Source organism: Gavia stellata, chromosome 2 (genome assembly GCF_030936135.1).
Source record: "Gavia stellata isolate bGavSte3 chromosome 2, bGavSte3.hap2, whole genome shotgun sequence".
In the NCBI taxonomy this organism is placed as follows: Eukaryota; Metazoa; Chordata; class Aves; order Gaviiformes; family Gaviidae; genus Gavia; species Gavia stellata.
This window is the reverse complement of record NC_082595.1, coordinates 45,781,246-45,798,966: the sequence shown is the minus strand read 5'-3', so window position 1 is coordinate 45,798,966 and position 17,721 is coordinate 45,781,246. Positions and strand designations below refer to the sequence as shown.

The 17,721-nt window shown below is 45.2% G+C and overlaps 2 protein-coding genes across 2 annotated transcripts in view; one reads left to right on the top strand and one right to left on the bottom strand.

The window, feature by feature from the left end:
• Window positions 1-936: 936 nt before the first annotated feature.
• On the bottom strand, window positions 937-12,114 carry FUCA2 (alpha-L-fucosidase 2). Its single transcript, XM_059835348.1, has 7 exons — window positions 11,894-12,114; window positions 8,623-8,810; window positions 6,656-6,995; window positions 5,815-6,025; window positions 4,227-4,417; window positions 2,866-2,974; window positions 937-1,378 (listed from the first exon to the last, which is right to left on the bottom strand). Exons 1-7 carry the CDS (start codon window positions 12,112-12,114, stop codon window positions 1,238-1,240), a joined length of 1,401 nt encoding a protein of 466 aa, XP_059691331.1. The 3' UTR covers window positions 937-1,237.
• A 3,604-nt stretch (window positions 12,115-15,718) lies between these two features.
• The window catches only part of PHACTR2 (phosphatase and actin regulator 2), a 153,418-nt gene continuing 151,415 nt past the window's right edge, over window positions 15,719-17,721 (top strand). The window contains exon 1 of the mRNA XM_059832297.1: window positions 15,719-15,863. Coding sequence (XP_059688280.1) covers window positions 15,719-15,863 — 145 coding nt within the window. The remainder of the gene's footprint in view (window positions 15,864-17,721) is intronic.

Sequence of the window (17,721 nt, the reverse complement as noted above, 5' to 3'; positions counted from 1 at the left end):
TTGATAAATGATGGAGAGCGGCTTGGCAAGCTCCTCCGCCAGCTCCCTCAGCACCCTTGGGTGGATGCCATCAGGCCCCATAGACTTGTGAGTGTCCAGGTGGCATAGCAGGTCATTAACTGCTTCCTCCTGGATCATGGGGAGCCTATTTTGCCCTCCATCCCTGTCATCCAGCTCAGGGGGACGGATACCCTGAGGATACCTGGTGTGGCTGTTAAAGACTGAGGCAAAGAAGGCATTAAGTACCTCAGCCTTTTCCTCATCCTTCGTGACAATGTTCCCCGCCGCATCCAGTAGAGGATGGAGATTCTCCTTGGCCCTCTTTTTGTTGTTAATGTATTTATAGAAGCTTTTTTTGTTGTCCCTGTTGTGTCTCTGCCAAAGTTGAGGATCCTGATTATTTCTCTTTTTTAAAAGTTAGTCATTGATGTATGTGTGTGTTTGTTTTGTTTTAATAGTCCACAGAAGGCACCCTGGTAACTGTGTTAAAACAATAGCTGTAAACAAGAGTCAGTTTTAACCATGTAAAATTATACAAAACAGCAAAAAAACCCATGCCACTTTACTTGTATCCCAATAATTGACAGAATTACTGAACCATAGGAACAGGTGTAATTAATGATTTTCATGATAAGAAACAAAGATGTACATACGCATTGCCTCCATGCATTTGTGATGACTTCCTAACCCTTATAGGACTGTTTGTGCAGATACATTGCCCTACTCAGCTGAAACTACCAGCTGCTGGTTGTTGCACACAACTGGAAAAAATTTATTTGTTTCTGTAAAACAACTGACACTTTTCACTGTACAGTTTTGTGGAAATCAGCTGCATACCTTCTTTAATGTAAGAAATCTTAACTGCTGTACATTTGAATGCTGGCTTGAGCTAGCTTTGTTCTTTTTCATGACTTTAAAAACCTAGTGCCTGGGTTTTTTCCCTCTGTTCTTCACATAACTTGGCAAGAAGCTGATTAAAAAAAAAGTGGAGAGGTCAAGGCAGATGCTCAGTTTTTCACACAAGTTCAAAGAAACAAATTGTATGCAGAGATTCAACTATCTAGTGCTAGATTTCACATGAGGTTCATTCCATTCCATCCTATAACAGCCCACCTTTCAGAAAAAAGTGAAGTTATTGATGTTTCTCAGTCAAGCAAGTAAGAGTTAGAAACCAGTGATGAGAAACTGGGCAAAACACCAGAATTCCCTGCTGCCCAAGGCTCCAGTAGTGTATGGCTCAGTTTATGGCAGTCAGTTGCAAAGTCCAGCCCCACTGACACGGCATTTGCTTAGGAGTTAATTGAGGTAGAGCTATCACTATTCCCTTTTCTCCCAGTGCAACCCATTTCAGCAGCTCCTTGTAGCCAACCAGCTTCACCTGAGACAGAAACATGCACTATAGTTAGAACAGTGCCTTTGCAAAATGCATATAATTGCAAAATTGACAAATGTTGTTCCATAGCTACTTTACTATCCAATTATACTTAAATGCCACTTATCAACCAAATGAATGATAAAACAATGATTAAAGGTAGTAGAAAAATACTTGGAAGGTAGATATGTAAGTAATAAAGCTAGTGATGTTGGGTCTTGAGAAGCACTTAGGTCTATAAAAGCTACATAAACACTTTTCAAAAGTATTTGGGATGGAATTTGGGTCTAAGCAGGGATCCAGGTACCACAGTACACAGCTTTGCATCACCTATTTCTGAAATGCCTGTTTCCCATGGTGGAACTTGTAGTCTTGAGTGAGCAGTGTTTCTTACAGAGTACAGCCAGATAGCTCAGAACAAACTGACCTGAAGAACCTCTCCACTAAAAACACCCAAATATGTTTTATGGTGAGACTCTCATGCCAGCTGGTGAAATGCTGAAAATAGCGGAACAGCTTAAAGCAAGGAGCTGAAGACCAATCTCTACCCCTGAGGAACATTAGTCTCTTGTGCAAATACAGTCTAGATGCATCTACAAAATTCAAGGTGCATCTACCTCATTTCTGAAATTACTCCTTCTTCCTTATTGCAAACTTGTCTTGGCACTAATTAGATTCTTTTCATATGGAACTAGACCGGAAGGGACAGTCTAGAAACACTCTTGATGCATTTCAGCAGCTGGTGGACATCCAATGCATGAGACCAGGACAGACCTAAGCCAAAGCAAATCCTCACCTTAAATGCAGTGTTGATATTAAGTCCTGAGCACCAGCTGTTCTGCTGTATAAATCTACTTCCATTGGGTTACACTACTTGCTGGTGTAGGTGTGGCATCAGTGTCCTCAACCTCTGACCACCGCTTGGCTCCAAGACACGCATCTAGGGTTGTGCTGACTTACTACTTAGTGTCCCTGGGCAATGAAAACCTCTGTGTGCTTTCCCTTTGTGCAAGGCTTTGACTTGAAACTACTGCACCATCACAGCAATTACAATATCACCAAAGTCATGAGGATGGCTATTCATAAAGAAAGGTCATGCTGAGTTAGTCTACACAGGAAACGGGAGGAGCGGCAGGTTTTTTTTCCTGCTACTTGGCCTCTTTTTATGATCCTTAGTTTGCAAGCTAAAACATATCCCAGCAACAATTCAATCTAACTTTCTTTGTTGGAGAAGAAACATCCCTCTGGGAGGACTATGACAAGGAGGTCCCAGAACGAAAACAAACATTTTGCTGGTGCTCTTCCAATGTACTCTGTCCTAAGAGTTATGCATTCCCAAAGATGCCAGAAACTAAAAGAAACACTGATGGAACATGACAAATCCTAGAGGTGTTTTCCTTCAGAGTATGTTCATTTCTTGCACTGTGTGTTAAAAGCCTCACTATTCTAAGGGAGAAGGGGAGGAGGGGGGGAGAGGGGGTGTTGTCTTTTACCTGTGTTTCTCCAAGCTTAGCCTGTGGTTCACCAAGCTCCAGAGTCCCGGAGACTGGCCAGTTAAGGAAGATAGCGTTGACTCTGCTTTCTTTAGGGCTGAAAGTGTACCTAGTTGGAAATGGGGAACAGAAATGCATGTCAGTTTTTCCTTGTAAATTTTCTGCAGCGATATATAGAGTGCTTTCAAGACTAGAAAAATGGATTTGAAAAGTTGGCATTGATTACATTTTCACACACATAACCATCTTTTCAGGCAATTTATACCCTTTAATAAAGTACTGTTCCTCGAAAATATGTTCCAACAAACTAGAGGTAATAGAGACTATTAAAGAACTGAATTTAGAGGTAAACATCTGTAGTAACTTTAGCAAGCATATAATAATTCACTGCTGCTCAGCCATGTAGGAAGGAGGTACTTGCAGGGCAGGGGGGAATCATTAACAGATAATTGTGGGTTATATTTGGAAAAATATGATAATTCACATCTATACACAAACATACAGACATTCCACTAAAAAAAAATTTCACGAGTATGTGCGACAATAAAGCTTCCACCTTGCATAGTGTGTTTTCTAAAATTTAATTTCAGCAGACATTATCTAGACTATGTCCTTGGAAATCTTGTGGCATACATTTGAAACTTTCCTCCCTCCTTCCTTCATTTAGTTACAATTTTTTACTGCTCTTGGAAGTGGTTTTAACTAAACAGTCAACAGTTCAGCATTTCAAGGCTAAAGCCAGAGCCAAATCTTACTGGACAGGAGTAAAAAGGCCGACTGTGGCAGAGAAGAGGGTCAAGACCAAAAGCCTGATGGATCATTATAGCGTTACAGCAGCTGTGAGGCACAAAGGCAGAGGAGAGTCCAGAGACTGGCTGAATTTAGTGACCAAACAATTGCTGTTATCTTTCCATGCATTTTCACCTTAAAAAGAAATGCAAAATATGCTAGACTGATTTCTATCTTCTTACTCTCCCCTCTGTCTCTCTAAACAGTGACATCAAGTACTCCTTTGTACAGATATAAACACTTCATAGCAGTTTTATATTTCTGGATTATTATTTTTCTTATAGCTTCTGTTCCCAGCTACACTAAGAAGCACAAGATCACTAAGGAAATGCCTGCAACCTTCCCTTCAGCCCCAGCATCGTCCCAAAACTACGTTCTCTGACACCCATAGTCTACCTACAGTTTTATACACACTTTTACGTGCGGTTACTTAAACTGACAAAAGGGTTAATTTCTTCATAGCGTACAAAGTAAGACGATTATTCCTGTAGCATCAACTCATTAAGAATTTCAAAGTTTCACATACACTGCTGCTGCCTTACACAGCCTACACATTGATTCAGTAACCTCACCACACTTCCGGTGTGACCGTGTCATTCTGCGCTCTCCATGGCTTCGTTCCATAGATGGCTTCTCCGTTGACTTTCAGCCAGGCACCCATCTGCCTCAGGCGTTCCTCAAATATAACAGCAATGCGACCATCATGAGTGGGCCCGATATTCATCAAGAGATTTCCTCCACAAGACACTGTTTCTACAAGTTGCTGAAATGTTTTTAAACACATACACAGAACATATGGTTATGGCTATTGAAATCATATATTGGAAAATTCTTTATAAAGTCAGACACACTGCTTCAGAACGACGAACTGAATGAGTTATGTTACTGCTGTATGTTTAGACTTTAGGGGTCATCCCAACAGTCAATATAAAATTTAAGCTCCCATAAAACAAAGCTCTGCTGTCAATTTTTATGGAAGAAAACAGCCCAAAATACATCTTTGCACCAATATGTCTGACTGAATCTATGTTAGAATCAGATCCTACAACCTTTTAACATTCCGACTTCTGGAGGAATTTCATGAGGGTTTTACCGATAGAAAGGATAGATGGTTTCTCTATACGAGAGGAGAATAAGGCTAACAGATGCCACTTCATTTTTACTGAAGCTGAGAGAAGCAACTTCCTCTTCCTTCCTCTGTTTGATGCTCTCCCTATTTTACAGGGAGCCTTCTACAGAGTCCATAAATATTTGTGTTCACATCCATGCTGCCCTCCAGAGATCATAGATGGAGATGCACAAATCTGAGCAACAGATAGCTGGGAACAAGCTACTAATTTAAACCTTCTGCCTCCGAAAAGAGGTTGCTCCAATTTGAAATTATCTTTTGTAAGGACAGTACTAGGAACAGTTTTGGATGAAGCAACAATAACAAACAATCTTCCCCTCACTAGCTGAATTTTGCAATTAAATGCATTTATCCGAAAGATCAATCAGTATTCCTTTTATTCAGTTTTCCTAAGCTTCAAAATCTTTTTTTAATACCTTAGACTAGCAAAGGGAATCAGTGTTCTATTAACACCAGCTGTCTGCATCTGCTAGTGTTTATCTGCATGTCTGTAATAAGTGTGGTTTGTTTTTTTCCTTTAAATGAGGTGGGATGAAAGGAAAGTTTCTTGCTACAAGGTAAAATGACTATTAAGAGTTATAAACTGTTTCTAGCGAGAAGGGGGAAAAGATGTAGCCCTCAATCAGGAGTTCCTAAACAGGAACTGTGAAACTGCAACTGTTTGCTTCTCATCAACTTAGAGGTGCAGTTACTAGAAAAACTTAGTAGAAAAGGTAATTACCAGTCTACCCAGATCAGTCTTTGGCCAATTACTCACAGGGGAAACAGCTTCTAAGAAACTGACTGATTTTTTTACTAGATAATTTTTCTCTTAGTCATTTCTGTAAAATTAATAGGAATTACATGGATATTCCATCCTGCCAGTGTTAGGCTGTAAATGAACAAAATGATTTATTATTTCATCGATTCTTTATTCAATTTAAATGATATTTTTAATAAGAACAGATAGATACTTGAAATGTTATATAGCATAATATAATGATCAGGAGGGAGAATCAGAAGTTGCAGGCAACTCCTTTTTCCCACTGTACCTTCACCAAGTCCTCAGTTGCGAGGTAATCGTCAAGTTGTGCATTCCTCCTGTACCCCCATGACCTCTTGTCAACAGTCATACAGTTCTCCCACTTGTGAGGCAGGAGGTGGCCGGGGTTATAGCGGTCACTACAAGTGTAGAAGCCACCATGTGTACAGATGCTGCCAACTCCCCAACGGTCGTTGGTCACAACTGTGTCCCGGACTGGACTGGAAACAGAAAATTCTGGTTTATGATTTTTATTCTAAAAAACACAGTCACAGCCAGGGTAATCCCTTCCCCCCCCAACACACACACCCTTCCAGAAACTAACATTTAGGATGACTTCTGCACTATTAATTTATTACAATTAGATTAAGTGCAATTTCAGGAATCCTATTGTCATCCCTTCCTCATAAAAGGTCCAGATCAGCATTTCTCAGAGAAATATGCTGCAGACTTTCACAGGAGGTCTGCCAGAAATCAGCCTGCACTTCACATCCACTGCTAGATGTTCAGTCTGCAATGACAACAATGTACTCATATTCTCAAATTATCCTGCTATCCTGTTTGTCTGTGCAGTAGACAATACTCAGGGAACAATATGATTAGGTAGAATAGCAATACTATCTTATCTGATTAATTTGCCAATGTGGTTAAAAAAGTATGAAACAGTCTTTTTCTAAAGCAATCTTTGATAGTTCTAGGGAAGACCTGGATTCCATATTTCAGGAAAATCAATATTTAGTTAAGTCCTCGTAAGTAGGGGGTAACAGGTTCTGCAAAATATACATAAAACAAGACAAACTAGACACAAAGCAGAATTTCAGATAAGGAGCTAAACCAGCACCATTATGTACCTGTCATTATACAGCCAAGCCAAGAAACCAGTACTGTTCCAGTAAGTATCTGGCGCATTTCCATCCCCATCAGACCAAATTATTTCTGGTTGGTACTTGGTCACAATTTCATAGAGTTCTGGTAATGATTTACTGGTTGGAAACTTTCTTGTCTTAAAGACATTGGTGGCATCCTCAAGGAAGTGGGGATTAAACCATTCAAACAGGGAGTGATATAACCCAAAATGCAAGTCAGTCCTGTTTCTAACAGAAGTTGCTAGTTCAGCCACAAGATCTCGTTTCGGTCCCACATCAACAGCATTCCAGTTCCAAGAATATTTGGACCCCCACAAAGTAAAGCCTGAAAAGAGAAAAATCAAAGTATAAGAAAGGGAAGCAAAAGAGCGGAAGTTACAGTTCCTCCTTCTGGAATATATAAAATAATAAAAATCATATGTAATAATATTTTTATCATGGTATAGAGTATGCCTATAATCTGTTTATGCACGATGGTAGTAGTCATAACATCAGAACACCATGCCAGATATGTTTATGTATTTTTTTATTCATACACATATGCATTTATATTTTTATATATATAAAATATTCAACTTCCCAGTTCTGTACTGCTTAATTATACACTCCATTCATACGTCCCAATTAAATTAACCAAAAATACAGCAACTTTTGAGGCATCTACATTTTCACTGAATGTATCAAATGTGAACTGTGAATACACATTCAACAATTGGAAAGTAAAATGCTTTCTCAGCTGCAAATGCACAAACTATCATTTGCATTCAAAGACTATTCTCCTCCCTTCTGTTTAGATCTTTACGCAAATGTTCACTTTTCATTTGTCTTGACATTCATAACAGGTACATGTATATAAGCAGAGTGCAAACACTCCTGAAACAGCTTTTAAAGTACCAGTGTTAAACATCAGGAGGGATTTAACATTTCAGATATCCAGCAATCCAGCACAAGCACTTGCAAGTACTACTGCATTGCAGACTTAGACCACTGCCAGAGGAGCTCCACTCTCACCTTCAAACTGCTTTATACTCATTGCCTAATAAATCTTGCAAAATTTTTGTGAACTGGATACATGTAATTGCATCGACTAGACAGACAAGCTAAAAATTCATGCCCAAGGCTACAGGACAGACTGAATGAATCGTGGTTCTTTTGAACTCACTGGGAATTACGCCACAGGCATCATCTGGATCAAGATGTTATGTGTGTTAGAGGTGAGATTAAAATTCACAGGTTACTAGTTGCCAGTCTCGAACCCACATCTCCCCAAACACCAACAACATACACTACATGTACTGTCATACTGAATCTTAGCGTATTATACTTTCTTTGCTACGACGTTTCCTCCCAACCACTTTCTTTTCCTTTACCTTCCTCCACAGAGTATCTTACCATTACAGTGCCAAAAATCAGTCATGCCTGTAAAGTTCCAGACCTGGTTCAAGGTTTTCCCTTCTGTGCACTGTATCAGAGAGGGATACCCTGTGTACGTTTCTAACTCTGAAATTGACTCCTGGAACATACTCCTAAATTCCTTAGAGAAACCTACAGAGCTCATTAAATGCCTGTACACAGCAGCTCTCCATACATGAAGCAGTGCAGAATTAACTTTTGTGGTTCCTTGAGCAATAAACTGCACAATAAAAAATAAACTATGGCTACAGCAGGAAGCTCAGCTGCCCCCACTGCTTCAGGCTGCCTTACCTACAGCAAGAAAACAATGGCACAATCTATTTCTCCTTCTATGCAAGCTTCATGGCCATAGCGTTTGTGTAAGAGCCAGGAAAATGCACGCACATTTCTTGGGTGGTTTGTTTCCTCTTTGGCTGGGTTCAGGCAGGTAAGCTTGCCTGGCTTTCTCTCTCTCTCTTAGCAGGCAGGAAGGTCACCTGGATTTTTCTTCTGTTGACAGAAATGCAACAATTACTAACATTCACAAACCTTCCACTTACCTTCATGATGTTTTGAAGTTAAGACAACATATTTTGCACCTGAAGCCTTCAGAATATCTGCCCACTGGTTGGGATCAAAGAATTCTGCTGTAAACAGTGGCCCAAAATCTTCATAACTGAACCCAGGTGGGTAATTTGCCTCCATAAATTTCACATAGGGCTCTCTCTTTTCTTTCTGCCAGTACCACCTACAAAATACAGAGCAGAAACATTTCTGCTGGTGTATTTTTAGACAAAGAAAAGAGAATGGAAATCATCAGCTCCTATTTACATTCACACTGAGAGGCACATGCACTGAAGGTACATGACACTGGCAATGGGGTAAAACTGCTTCAGAACGTAACAGTATTAATTATCAAAGATTTCCTTTTCTCTCTTCTCTTCCCCCCGCTCTGCCTCTTTCAAGTACTTCACTTTGGAAAGATCCCAGGATTTCAACCTGGGGCAATGTCACAAAGCAACTACACTTGGCAGTCTTACTCAGTACCCAAATCCTGAAACCATACTAGAGAGCACAGGTACATGGTCCATGTAAGCAGCTCAGGAATGCCCTTTTTCTGGACTAACAACTCATCCTCCTCAAGTCTCCCATATCAGCCATCAGGCATCTCTGCTCTGCCCCCCACCCTGCAACCCACAAACATGCAGGCCAGCAGCTTTACCTCTCTGCTGGTCCAGATTCCTCTGTGCCAAACGCAGCTGAGTGACCTGACGTGTGAGCAGATGCCCACGGTCCCAGAGCAGGAGAGAGCTGTGACTGCAGAGCATTGCAGCTGCTGCACACGTGAGGCTCTGAAGCAAAGGTACCCTACTAGGAGGCACGTCCTCCAACAACAACCTGCCTCTGCAAGAACCCCACACGCTTACAAATGCACATCCATCACAGGCTCTAGCATGCAGGCACACACCCAGCTTGGTCCACCAGACCACTGCACACAGATTTAGGAACCAAAAGGAAAAATAAGCTGATAACCTCTTTTTGCATCCCACCTAGCAAAAGCAGGGACAGTTTCTATCCTGTGTTTCCCCATCACATCAATTCCTGATCCAGTATTGTCACTATTCCAACTGGTCTAGTCCACAGCAAGGTTTGGAGTTTCACTCTGTGGTCCGAGGGTGGTCTCTCACCCTCAGGATGGGCAGAGATCATAAATCACCAATACAGCACTATTTTTTTTCAACCTGTTCCATCCATCCCCTACCTAGCAATGAAAGAGGAGCTCCAGAAACAGCACGCAATAGTCCTTACTGCATAAACAGCCTTATTGCTGGAGACTGTCTAACAACAACATACATTGTGACTGCTAATACTTATGGGAAAAGGGTCTGAAAGCATTCACCTTTCTATGAATGAAGCCAAGCAGCAACAATCCTGTTGGCAAATTTAGACATAAATGAAAACAAATTGAAAGTGAAGGAATAAACCAGGCCAGAATCTGAGTGTTTGAAATGTCTTTCTCTCTCCTCTCCTGAGCTGGACTCTGACCTCAGTTCTGTAAGAGCACAGTAACCTATGGATATTGTTGCAACCAAACAGACTTCAGCATAAACAAACACAATCTCTGGCAACCAGTGGTTGAAAAAGAAAAAAAAAAAAAAAGAGGCTGAGACAGCCTCCCTCCATGAAAGAACTTGAAAAAAAACCCCTCTGACTTTAAAATATGTAATTGCATAAAGAAACAAATAATATCCTTGCTTCTCTTCCTTTGTCACACAATTTGCTAACAGTGTGAGCATTTCTACTCTTACAGGATTAGGTTCTAGAAACATCCTGACCAAGGTTATGCAGCTCTGAGGGAAGGAGGACGGGGTGGGTGATACCAGAGTTTATGACCTTCTGTCTGAAGCTGCTAATACAGGACCTCAGTCACCTGACGGCACATGCTGCCAGAAGGCCCTGAAGCAGCTTCACACCCATGTGTCTAAGGATGAGAGGCAACAGGGATATAAAAAACTTCATCAACTACATTAGAGTGTTCTGGGGTCTTTTTAGAACAACAAAAATGAATGGTTGAGCCTGAACCTGTGTACCAGTATCAGAGCACAGCACTCGGATTAAGGCTTGAACTCAAAGCTAGCCCTGTCCCCACAGAAGTCATTAATTAGTAAATGGAGTCCATATTTTAAGAACTGCTGAAACCCTCGAACGTAATTCTGAAAAGAGCGGGCCAAAATATTGCCTTCAGAAAACTGTGGTTTGCTTATACTGATGTTGGTTTGTTTTAGGAATATTGCACTTCAGGTTTTTATTGTATTTACAATATTGTAAATACAATAATGTGACTCACTTTAAGTCATACAAGAAGTATTTGGTAGAGCATGGAAAGAAGATAGCAAAAAAAAAAATGCTTAGAGACAAAGGGCCTGAACCAGTGAACACTCACAAAACAAACATTTTATTCAGCCTTTGAACTAAAATTATTTGAAGGATCAGAGCTTTAGGTTCTTTAAGTGGAAAGTACTCTTTAATAAAAATAAAAATACTAATAAAAAAAGATTAAGAAAACCATCAACAGCACAAAATGTGCCTGAGAAAACTGCAGGCAGCTTGCCAAGCAAGGGCAGTGATGGGGGGGAGCGATGGAGGGAGGGAGCGACGGACTGCCACACTCCCCACAGACAGTGCGACAGCCCTCCAGCTCAAGGCTCTTTCGGGGACGCTGGGAGATCCCCGACGCTTATCGCCACAGAGCCTGGGGAGAGCCCCTTCATCGAAGCCCTGGAGAGGTCTCCCTCTGCGACTCAACCACCTCTCTCACTAACACTGGGGAAACCACATCTTTCAGCTCTACGAGCTCTCTGCTTAACTTGGCTAAACTTAGCCAACATACTCAAGAGTTCTAAGGCTGGGCAGACTGATGGTCAGACATACCAGAAGCGCATCAAACTCCGCTTCCTTCGTGAACGGTGCCATAGAGTCCACGGTCTCACCGACCAGCCTCAGGTGGAAATAAACCTCTTCCCACACAACTCAGCTCCAGGGTCAGTCTGCAGAGGTGCTTGAAACCTAACCATGGCTTTGGGGCGGGACACCAAACCAAACCCCACCTGCCCCGAGAGCTGCTCTCCAAGCAAACCTTCAGATCGCTGGTACGGCCCATCCGCAGCAGCAGCTATCTCGGTGCGACCCTCCCTGCTGCCCCACGGCGGCCGCGCCCAGGGGCGCCGGGGCCCGAGGGGGCTGCGGGGCGCCGCCGCCGGGGAGGCCCGCGGGCCGGGCCGGCCGCAGCGGCCGGCGGGGTGGGCGCCAGGGCCGGGGCGGGGAGCTCACCAGAACCACTCGCTGCCGAAGCTGGGCACCGAGAACACGCCCCAGTGGATGAAGATGCCAAACTTCGCCTCGTCAAACCAGGCGGGCAGCGGCCGGGCGTCCAGCGAGCCCCAGGTGGGCTCGTACCGGGACCGCCCGCCGCCGCTCGGCGGCCGCGCCGGCAGGAGCCCGGGCAGCCCCAGCAGCAGCAGCAGCGCGGCGCGGACGGGCAGGCCCGACATGGCGGCAGGAGACGCCTCAGTAGCGGAGATCGCGGTGCTACGCAGCCGCGCCGAGGCTGGCAGGGGGTGGGGGGCACGGGCGGGGCGGGGCGGGGCGCGGGGCAAGGCGGGCTCAGGCTCTCCCCGCCCCGCCGCCCGCTCCACCGGCGCCTGCCGCCCTCCGGCCGAAATGCAGCCCCTCTCTACCGCCTGCAGGTGAAGGGCTCCGGCTCTGCCCCTGCCAGGGCTCACCCCGCCGCGTCCCGGCGGAGCCGGCAGCGCCGCGCCCTTCCCCTCCTCTATGTGGAGAAGCGCGCCGGCCGTTGGGGACCTCGTCCCCGTCGGTGCTGTTTTATCTGGCTGCTCGATCACAAATTGCCACCTGGATTTTAAGGATTTGAAGAAAATGAAGTGACCGACTCCTGCCTTGGCCCACATCTCACCGTGCTCCTCCCGCCCCTCCCGCCCCAGGCGGACCGCCCGCTCGGCCCTGTGCCGTTCGGTACTGCCCTCCTCACCGAGGAGAGCACCGGCCGTTCTGCTTCAGTGCTTGCCTGAGAGCTGCCTGCCGGGGTCTGCTGGATCTGCGTTCTGATCCAGTCTGCGTCTTGGATCTGCAGCCAGCGTCTGCTTCAGAGGTGGCCTCGGCGGCCTGCCGGATTTGCCCTTCCTGCCTGCTTCCAACCACAGGCTCTGTGTCCCACCGCAGAGCCTTCCCTTGCCTTGCCTTGCCTTGCCTTGCCTTGCCTTGCCTTGCCTTGCCTTCCCTTCCCTTCCCTTCCCTTCCCTTCCCTTCCCGGCATCATGTTCATCGCTCTGCAGCTCTAGGACGGGATGGCTTCCAGGGTAGAGAGGTGCCCCAAAGCCTGTCAAGGAGGTATTTCCCTGACCATTAGAATGGCTTCGGAGGAAGCCGGTGCTGAAGCTGCCTTGCTTCAGTAGATGACACTTTGCATTTGTGCTGCAGAACAAGGGGGGCAGGCACGTACTCTAAAAGATGCATCTTCCAGCATCTTTCTGGCACGTGCTAGCGCTTCTCCCGTTTTTCCCAATGCCCAAATTGTGTATTTTTGCATCAGACCCCAGCAGCCATAGGCTGGCCTTTGTGAAATAATTTGGTTTAATCAACAAATACTAACTTTCCAAAGTCATTTGGAAAATGATCAGTTAAAAAGGAATGAGCAGACAACCGAATTAATCTCTCTCCACCTGGGAAGGATGTGTACTTTACTGCTGTTCCATGGAAACAGACCTTCAGTTTCCAGAGCCATTAACCACAGCTGTTACATTTCGTCCAAAAATATCTACAGGGCTGTGAAAATGGGAAGTACGTAAATTTTTAATATTTTCATTTATGTATGTACCTTGATGAGTGTATTAAGTTACAGGCTGGCATAAAACATTGTGACTTCCCTGGTATCATTCTTTCTGACTGACTCTTCACATTACTCTGATTTACAAAAGCACTTTGATATCACAATAGGAGCCTCTTCATATTTGTTTTACATTCAATGTTGACCGACTTTCTCTATGTCTTCTTTTACCTTCACCCCTTTACATGTCACTTTGCTTCTCAAAAGGAATCCTTAAATGCCTTTGACCTCTTGCTATGGTATCTTTTCTAGTTTGTCTTTGGATTTCTTCATGTTCTCCTTCTCTTTTTGATCATACCAAAGGGTTGCAGGCACTGAGCAGCTCCTGAATGTGGGAATTTTGAAGGAGACTCTGTGAAGTTTATTCTGTACAGCATGCCAAAGTTACAACTGCTCTGTGGCTCAAAATGCTTTGAAGGAAAAATGTTTCAAAAAAAGCTCAGGGGTCTGACCCAAAGCCCACTGACATCAGTGACCTGCCATTGACTTTGGTGACATTTGGAACAGGAACTGTGTATTTCAATAATGAACTTGATCATATCCTTTAAATTTAAAAAAGAAAAAAAAAAGAAGTGGAAAACAGTTCAGTAAATAGCAGCTGTGAGTACACTTCTGATTAAGGCATAAACAGGTTCAGAAAATGTCACCAGCCCACGCAGGGACAGCTACTGAAATCTCCACTGGGGGAAAAAGTCCTCAGTGCACAGTGACATCTGTAATGATGCAAGCTGCTAAGGGTACGTAATAAAAATAGTACATTGTAAGATCTTGTCAATAACGCAAGACCGGTGTCTGCACCTGCAGGAATCTCTCTAAACCTTGGTGCCGTGTGCCTGCCTGCACTGTGCTGGAGCCACCGGCACCCCCAGGAAGGTCTGTAAGTGTGGAGCTCACTGCCACGCCCCGCAAGGAGAAGCCCCTGCCTCTCACTCTCGCAACACAGTCCCACTGGGAAAGCTCTCCGCAGCTGGGGAAGGAGCAGGCTGGTCTGTCAGCAGAGGGAAGAAGGAGAGGAAATAATGAAGGCAATTCCCTGGGAGATGTGGAGCAGAAAAAACCTTTTGACCTGCCTGATGGCTGACATACGAGACTCATGTACTGGATCGATTGCTTGGAAAAAGGTGAAGGGTGCCTGAGCTGTATGACTGCTGGGAAGACCGCAAAACCGCCGTGCCTGGGGAGCTTGGCCTTGAGAGGAAGGCACTCGGTTGCTTGGTGAGAAACAGAGGCCAGTAACTGAATTTCACATGGACACGTTTCAGACTCGATAGGGTTTGATTCAGACCTGGAGAGTGGTAGTTGCTATAATGTTTTCATAAAGCCTGAATGGGACTTTGATAGCTAGGTAATGTGGCACTGGATGTGTTAAAAATACAGGGTGAAGTCCTGTCTATCTTTGCCATTGTGCCAGTGGCTTTAGGGCAGCGAGGATTTTATTCGAGGCAGAATATAAAATTATTTTCCTGTTAAAAGCAGTGAAAACATTAAATATCTTTTTAAAGATTAATCATATCATAAAAGCATATCTGTAAAACAAACACCAGAAAATGAAACCACGGGGCTTGATTTTGCTCTTGCCAAAGTTGGTGTGACTCCCACTTCTGATCTGAAAGGCAGAAGGAGTACCTTCCTCCCAAAACGTTGAGTCACACGGTTGTAAAACTGGTTGTGGAGAGCCTCTTGCCTGCAACCCAAACGTGAAGAAAGACGAAAGTGGGGGGCAGGAGATCTGACTCATCGCCCTCCCCGCTCGGCTGCAGGGGTGCGATGCCTTCTGCAACCTCCCGGTTTTGCGGGGCACAGCCGGGGGAGGAGGGAAGGCACCCTGTTACACAAAACAGAAGTGGTGGTGTCGGTTGCTCGGCTCTTTTTTAACCGATTCTCGTTTCTTTTTTTCCTGAGACTTGGAAATGACGGGAATGGGGAGCACGAAGACACCCCGAGGGGGGAGTGCAGATGCACGGAGGGAGGGGATGCGGGAGTCCCCCCCTCGTCCCCTCCCTCCGTGCATCTGCACACACACACCCCCTTGCTTTGCCCCTGTGCAAACACAAAATTTAGGCTCCGACAGACCCAAAATCCCCGTCGCCGTCCGGCGGGGCGGCCCCGCTCCGGCGGGGCGGTCGGAGGCGAGGGGCGGCTCTTCCTCTGCAAACTTTCCCTTTCCCCTCCCTCGCCGCCTCTTTCCCTCCTCTCGTCTCCTCTCCTCTCCTCTCTTCTCCTCCCTGCCCCTCTCGACTCCCCGGACGGCGATGGCTGAGAAGCCGGGGAGCACCGGGGGAGCACCGCCGCCCGCCTGGTCCTTGCCCGGTCCCCGCGGCCGCTCTCAAAGCGACATCTCCTCCTTCTCCTCCTCCCGGAGAACCTGCCTGCTGCGGTCCACCGTGGGCGGCTCAGGTAAGGGGGTGGGTGGGGAGGGTCCTTGTGCCCGAGCCCCACCCCGAGCCGAGCTGAACTGGGGAACTGGGAGAAGACATCCTCCTCCACACCCTACCCTGCCCTCCCCGACCTAGGACTGCCTTCTCTCGGTGGCCGAAGTGTGGGTCCCTGGTTTACGTGCTGCTTCATCTACCGCTCGAGATGGTGTTCGTCACGTTCCTGGCTTTTCATACCCGTGTTCTCAGGTTTAAATGAACCCCAGTAAAGTCTGGGGTACCTACCCGGTCGCCGAAGCATCTCTGACTGCAAGGGCAGAAAAACCCCAGGAGGGCTCCAGGGTGTATTGCGGGGACATCAAAACTCCTTGTCCTGCCGCTTCGCACATTATGCTTCAATTGCGTGTTAGGATTTTACTTCATGCACTTATATCGCCTTCGAGTTTTACATTAATAGGGGAGGCAAAACAATGTGTGAGTCAGTATCCCACCGTCCTTTCAGGAGGTAACCACTGCAAGTGCGCAGGGGATGATTTGGGGGTGGAAGGTGGCCCTTTGGGACGGAGCAGGCTTCCTGCAGCATTCGGAGTAACTTTGCTGTGTAAAATGAGAGAAAGTGAGGGTCCTAGTTTACAGTGCAGATATTTGAAAGTGGCCAAAGTAATACAAATACATATTCAGTTGAGCTATTCTTTACTCAGGCTGGTTCCTGAGGTTGGGTATTAAGGAAAATGAAATTCTGGCCTCCATACTGCTGAGCACATTTTGAAAACGTGTGCTCACCTGGTTGCAAATCAGCCCTGCTCTACTGACTACAACAAGACTGTAGGCACACACATCCCTGGCGATGTAGATATTTTGGATGCACTCGTACACTCTACTGCACAGAGGTACCCGTGAACTACAACGCTGTCAGGGAAGCTCCGGAGTGCACTGAGGGACCTCCTCTGCTGCAGCACAAGTAGGACAGTGCTGTGCAGAGTTGTGTCTGCGATGGACGACAGTGTCCTCTTATGTTTGCTCCTCAGAGAGTGTTAAGATGAAGCAGACCATTTGCTTGGGGAAGCTCAAATATTCAGCTATGCCCGCCTCATGAGGAGAAAGGGAGTGAAAACTCTTAGTCACATAGGAGCTAGTACATTTAGCTTGTGGAGACAGAGGCTGCAAGCAAAAACAACTCTATGTGCCATTTTCTGCATCATTTTCTGCTCTACCTTCTTCCGTGTCTACTTAAAAGTTACGTTGAAGGACATTTGGGACAGGGAGGAGGGAGGAGGTTCCAGCAGTTTGTCCAAATCAGAAAGGACTACTTTTAGGTGTAAGGTGTATTTCAGCACCGTCCAGAAGAGTGCTGCATGAACAATGCCCTACAACTTGATGTGTACACAAGATGCCTTAACCTGGATGCAGAGGGATTGCCACAGAGGTTGACAAGATTGAGACTATGTCAATGTTAGACTATGTTGCTTGTTAGTTCAACTACAAAGACTACTAACAATGAGCTGGGTTCATTCCAAGAGACTGGCAAATCCAGTGGAGGTAAAATGATGATGTTTTCAAAGGCGTGTTGTTATTTGTAGTTTCTTACACACAAAATTTAGGCCTCCCTGTTGCCCTACTTGATTTTTTTCTTTTAATTTTGAGGATGTGCTTCCTGCCAGCAAGTGACAGGAGTTGCTTTGTCTGGTTTTTATTTTTTCAACATCTTTTCTTTCCTTCTGTATTTTCTCCATTGCTGCTTCCTGTATTTTTTTCTGGCTGCTCATTGGGCACAACAAAAATACTTACATGCTGCCACACAACTGTTGATTCCCTCTTTAAAAAGGCAAGTATGCATTAAAGATGCAAAGCTCTTTAATTTTTGATGTGGTTGTTAGAGA

Bases quoted from the DNA above. Each gene is read 5' to 3' on its own strand.
- FUCA2 (XM_059835348.1), bottom strand. From the start codon at position 12,114: ATGTCGGGCCTGCCCGTCCGCGCCGCGCTGCTGCTGCTGCTGGGGCTG. The intron at 4,418-5,814 runs GTACAGTGGGAA...AAAACATTTCAG, and splicing joins CAACTGAGGACTTGGTGAAG to CAACTTGTAGAAACAGTGTC. The intron at 1,379-2,865 runs GTAAAAGACAAC...TTTCTGTCTCAG, and splicing joins CTAAGCTTGGAGAAACACAG to GTGAAGCTGGTTGGCTACAA.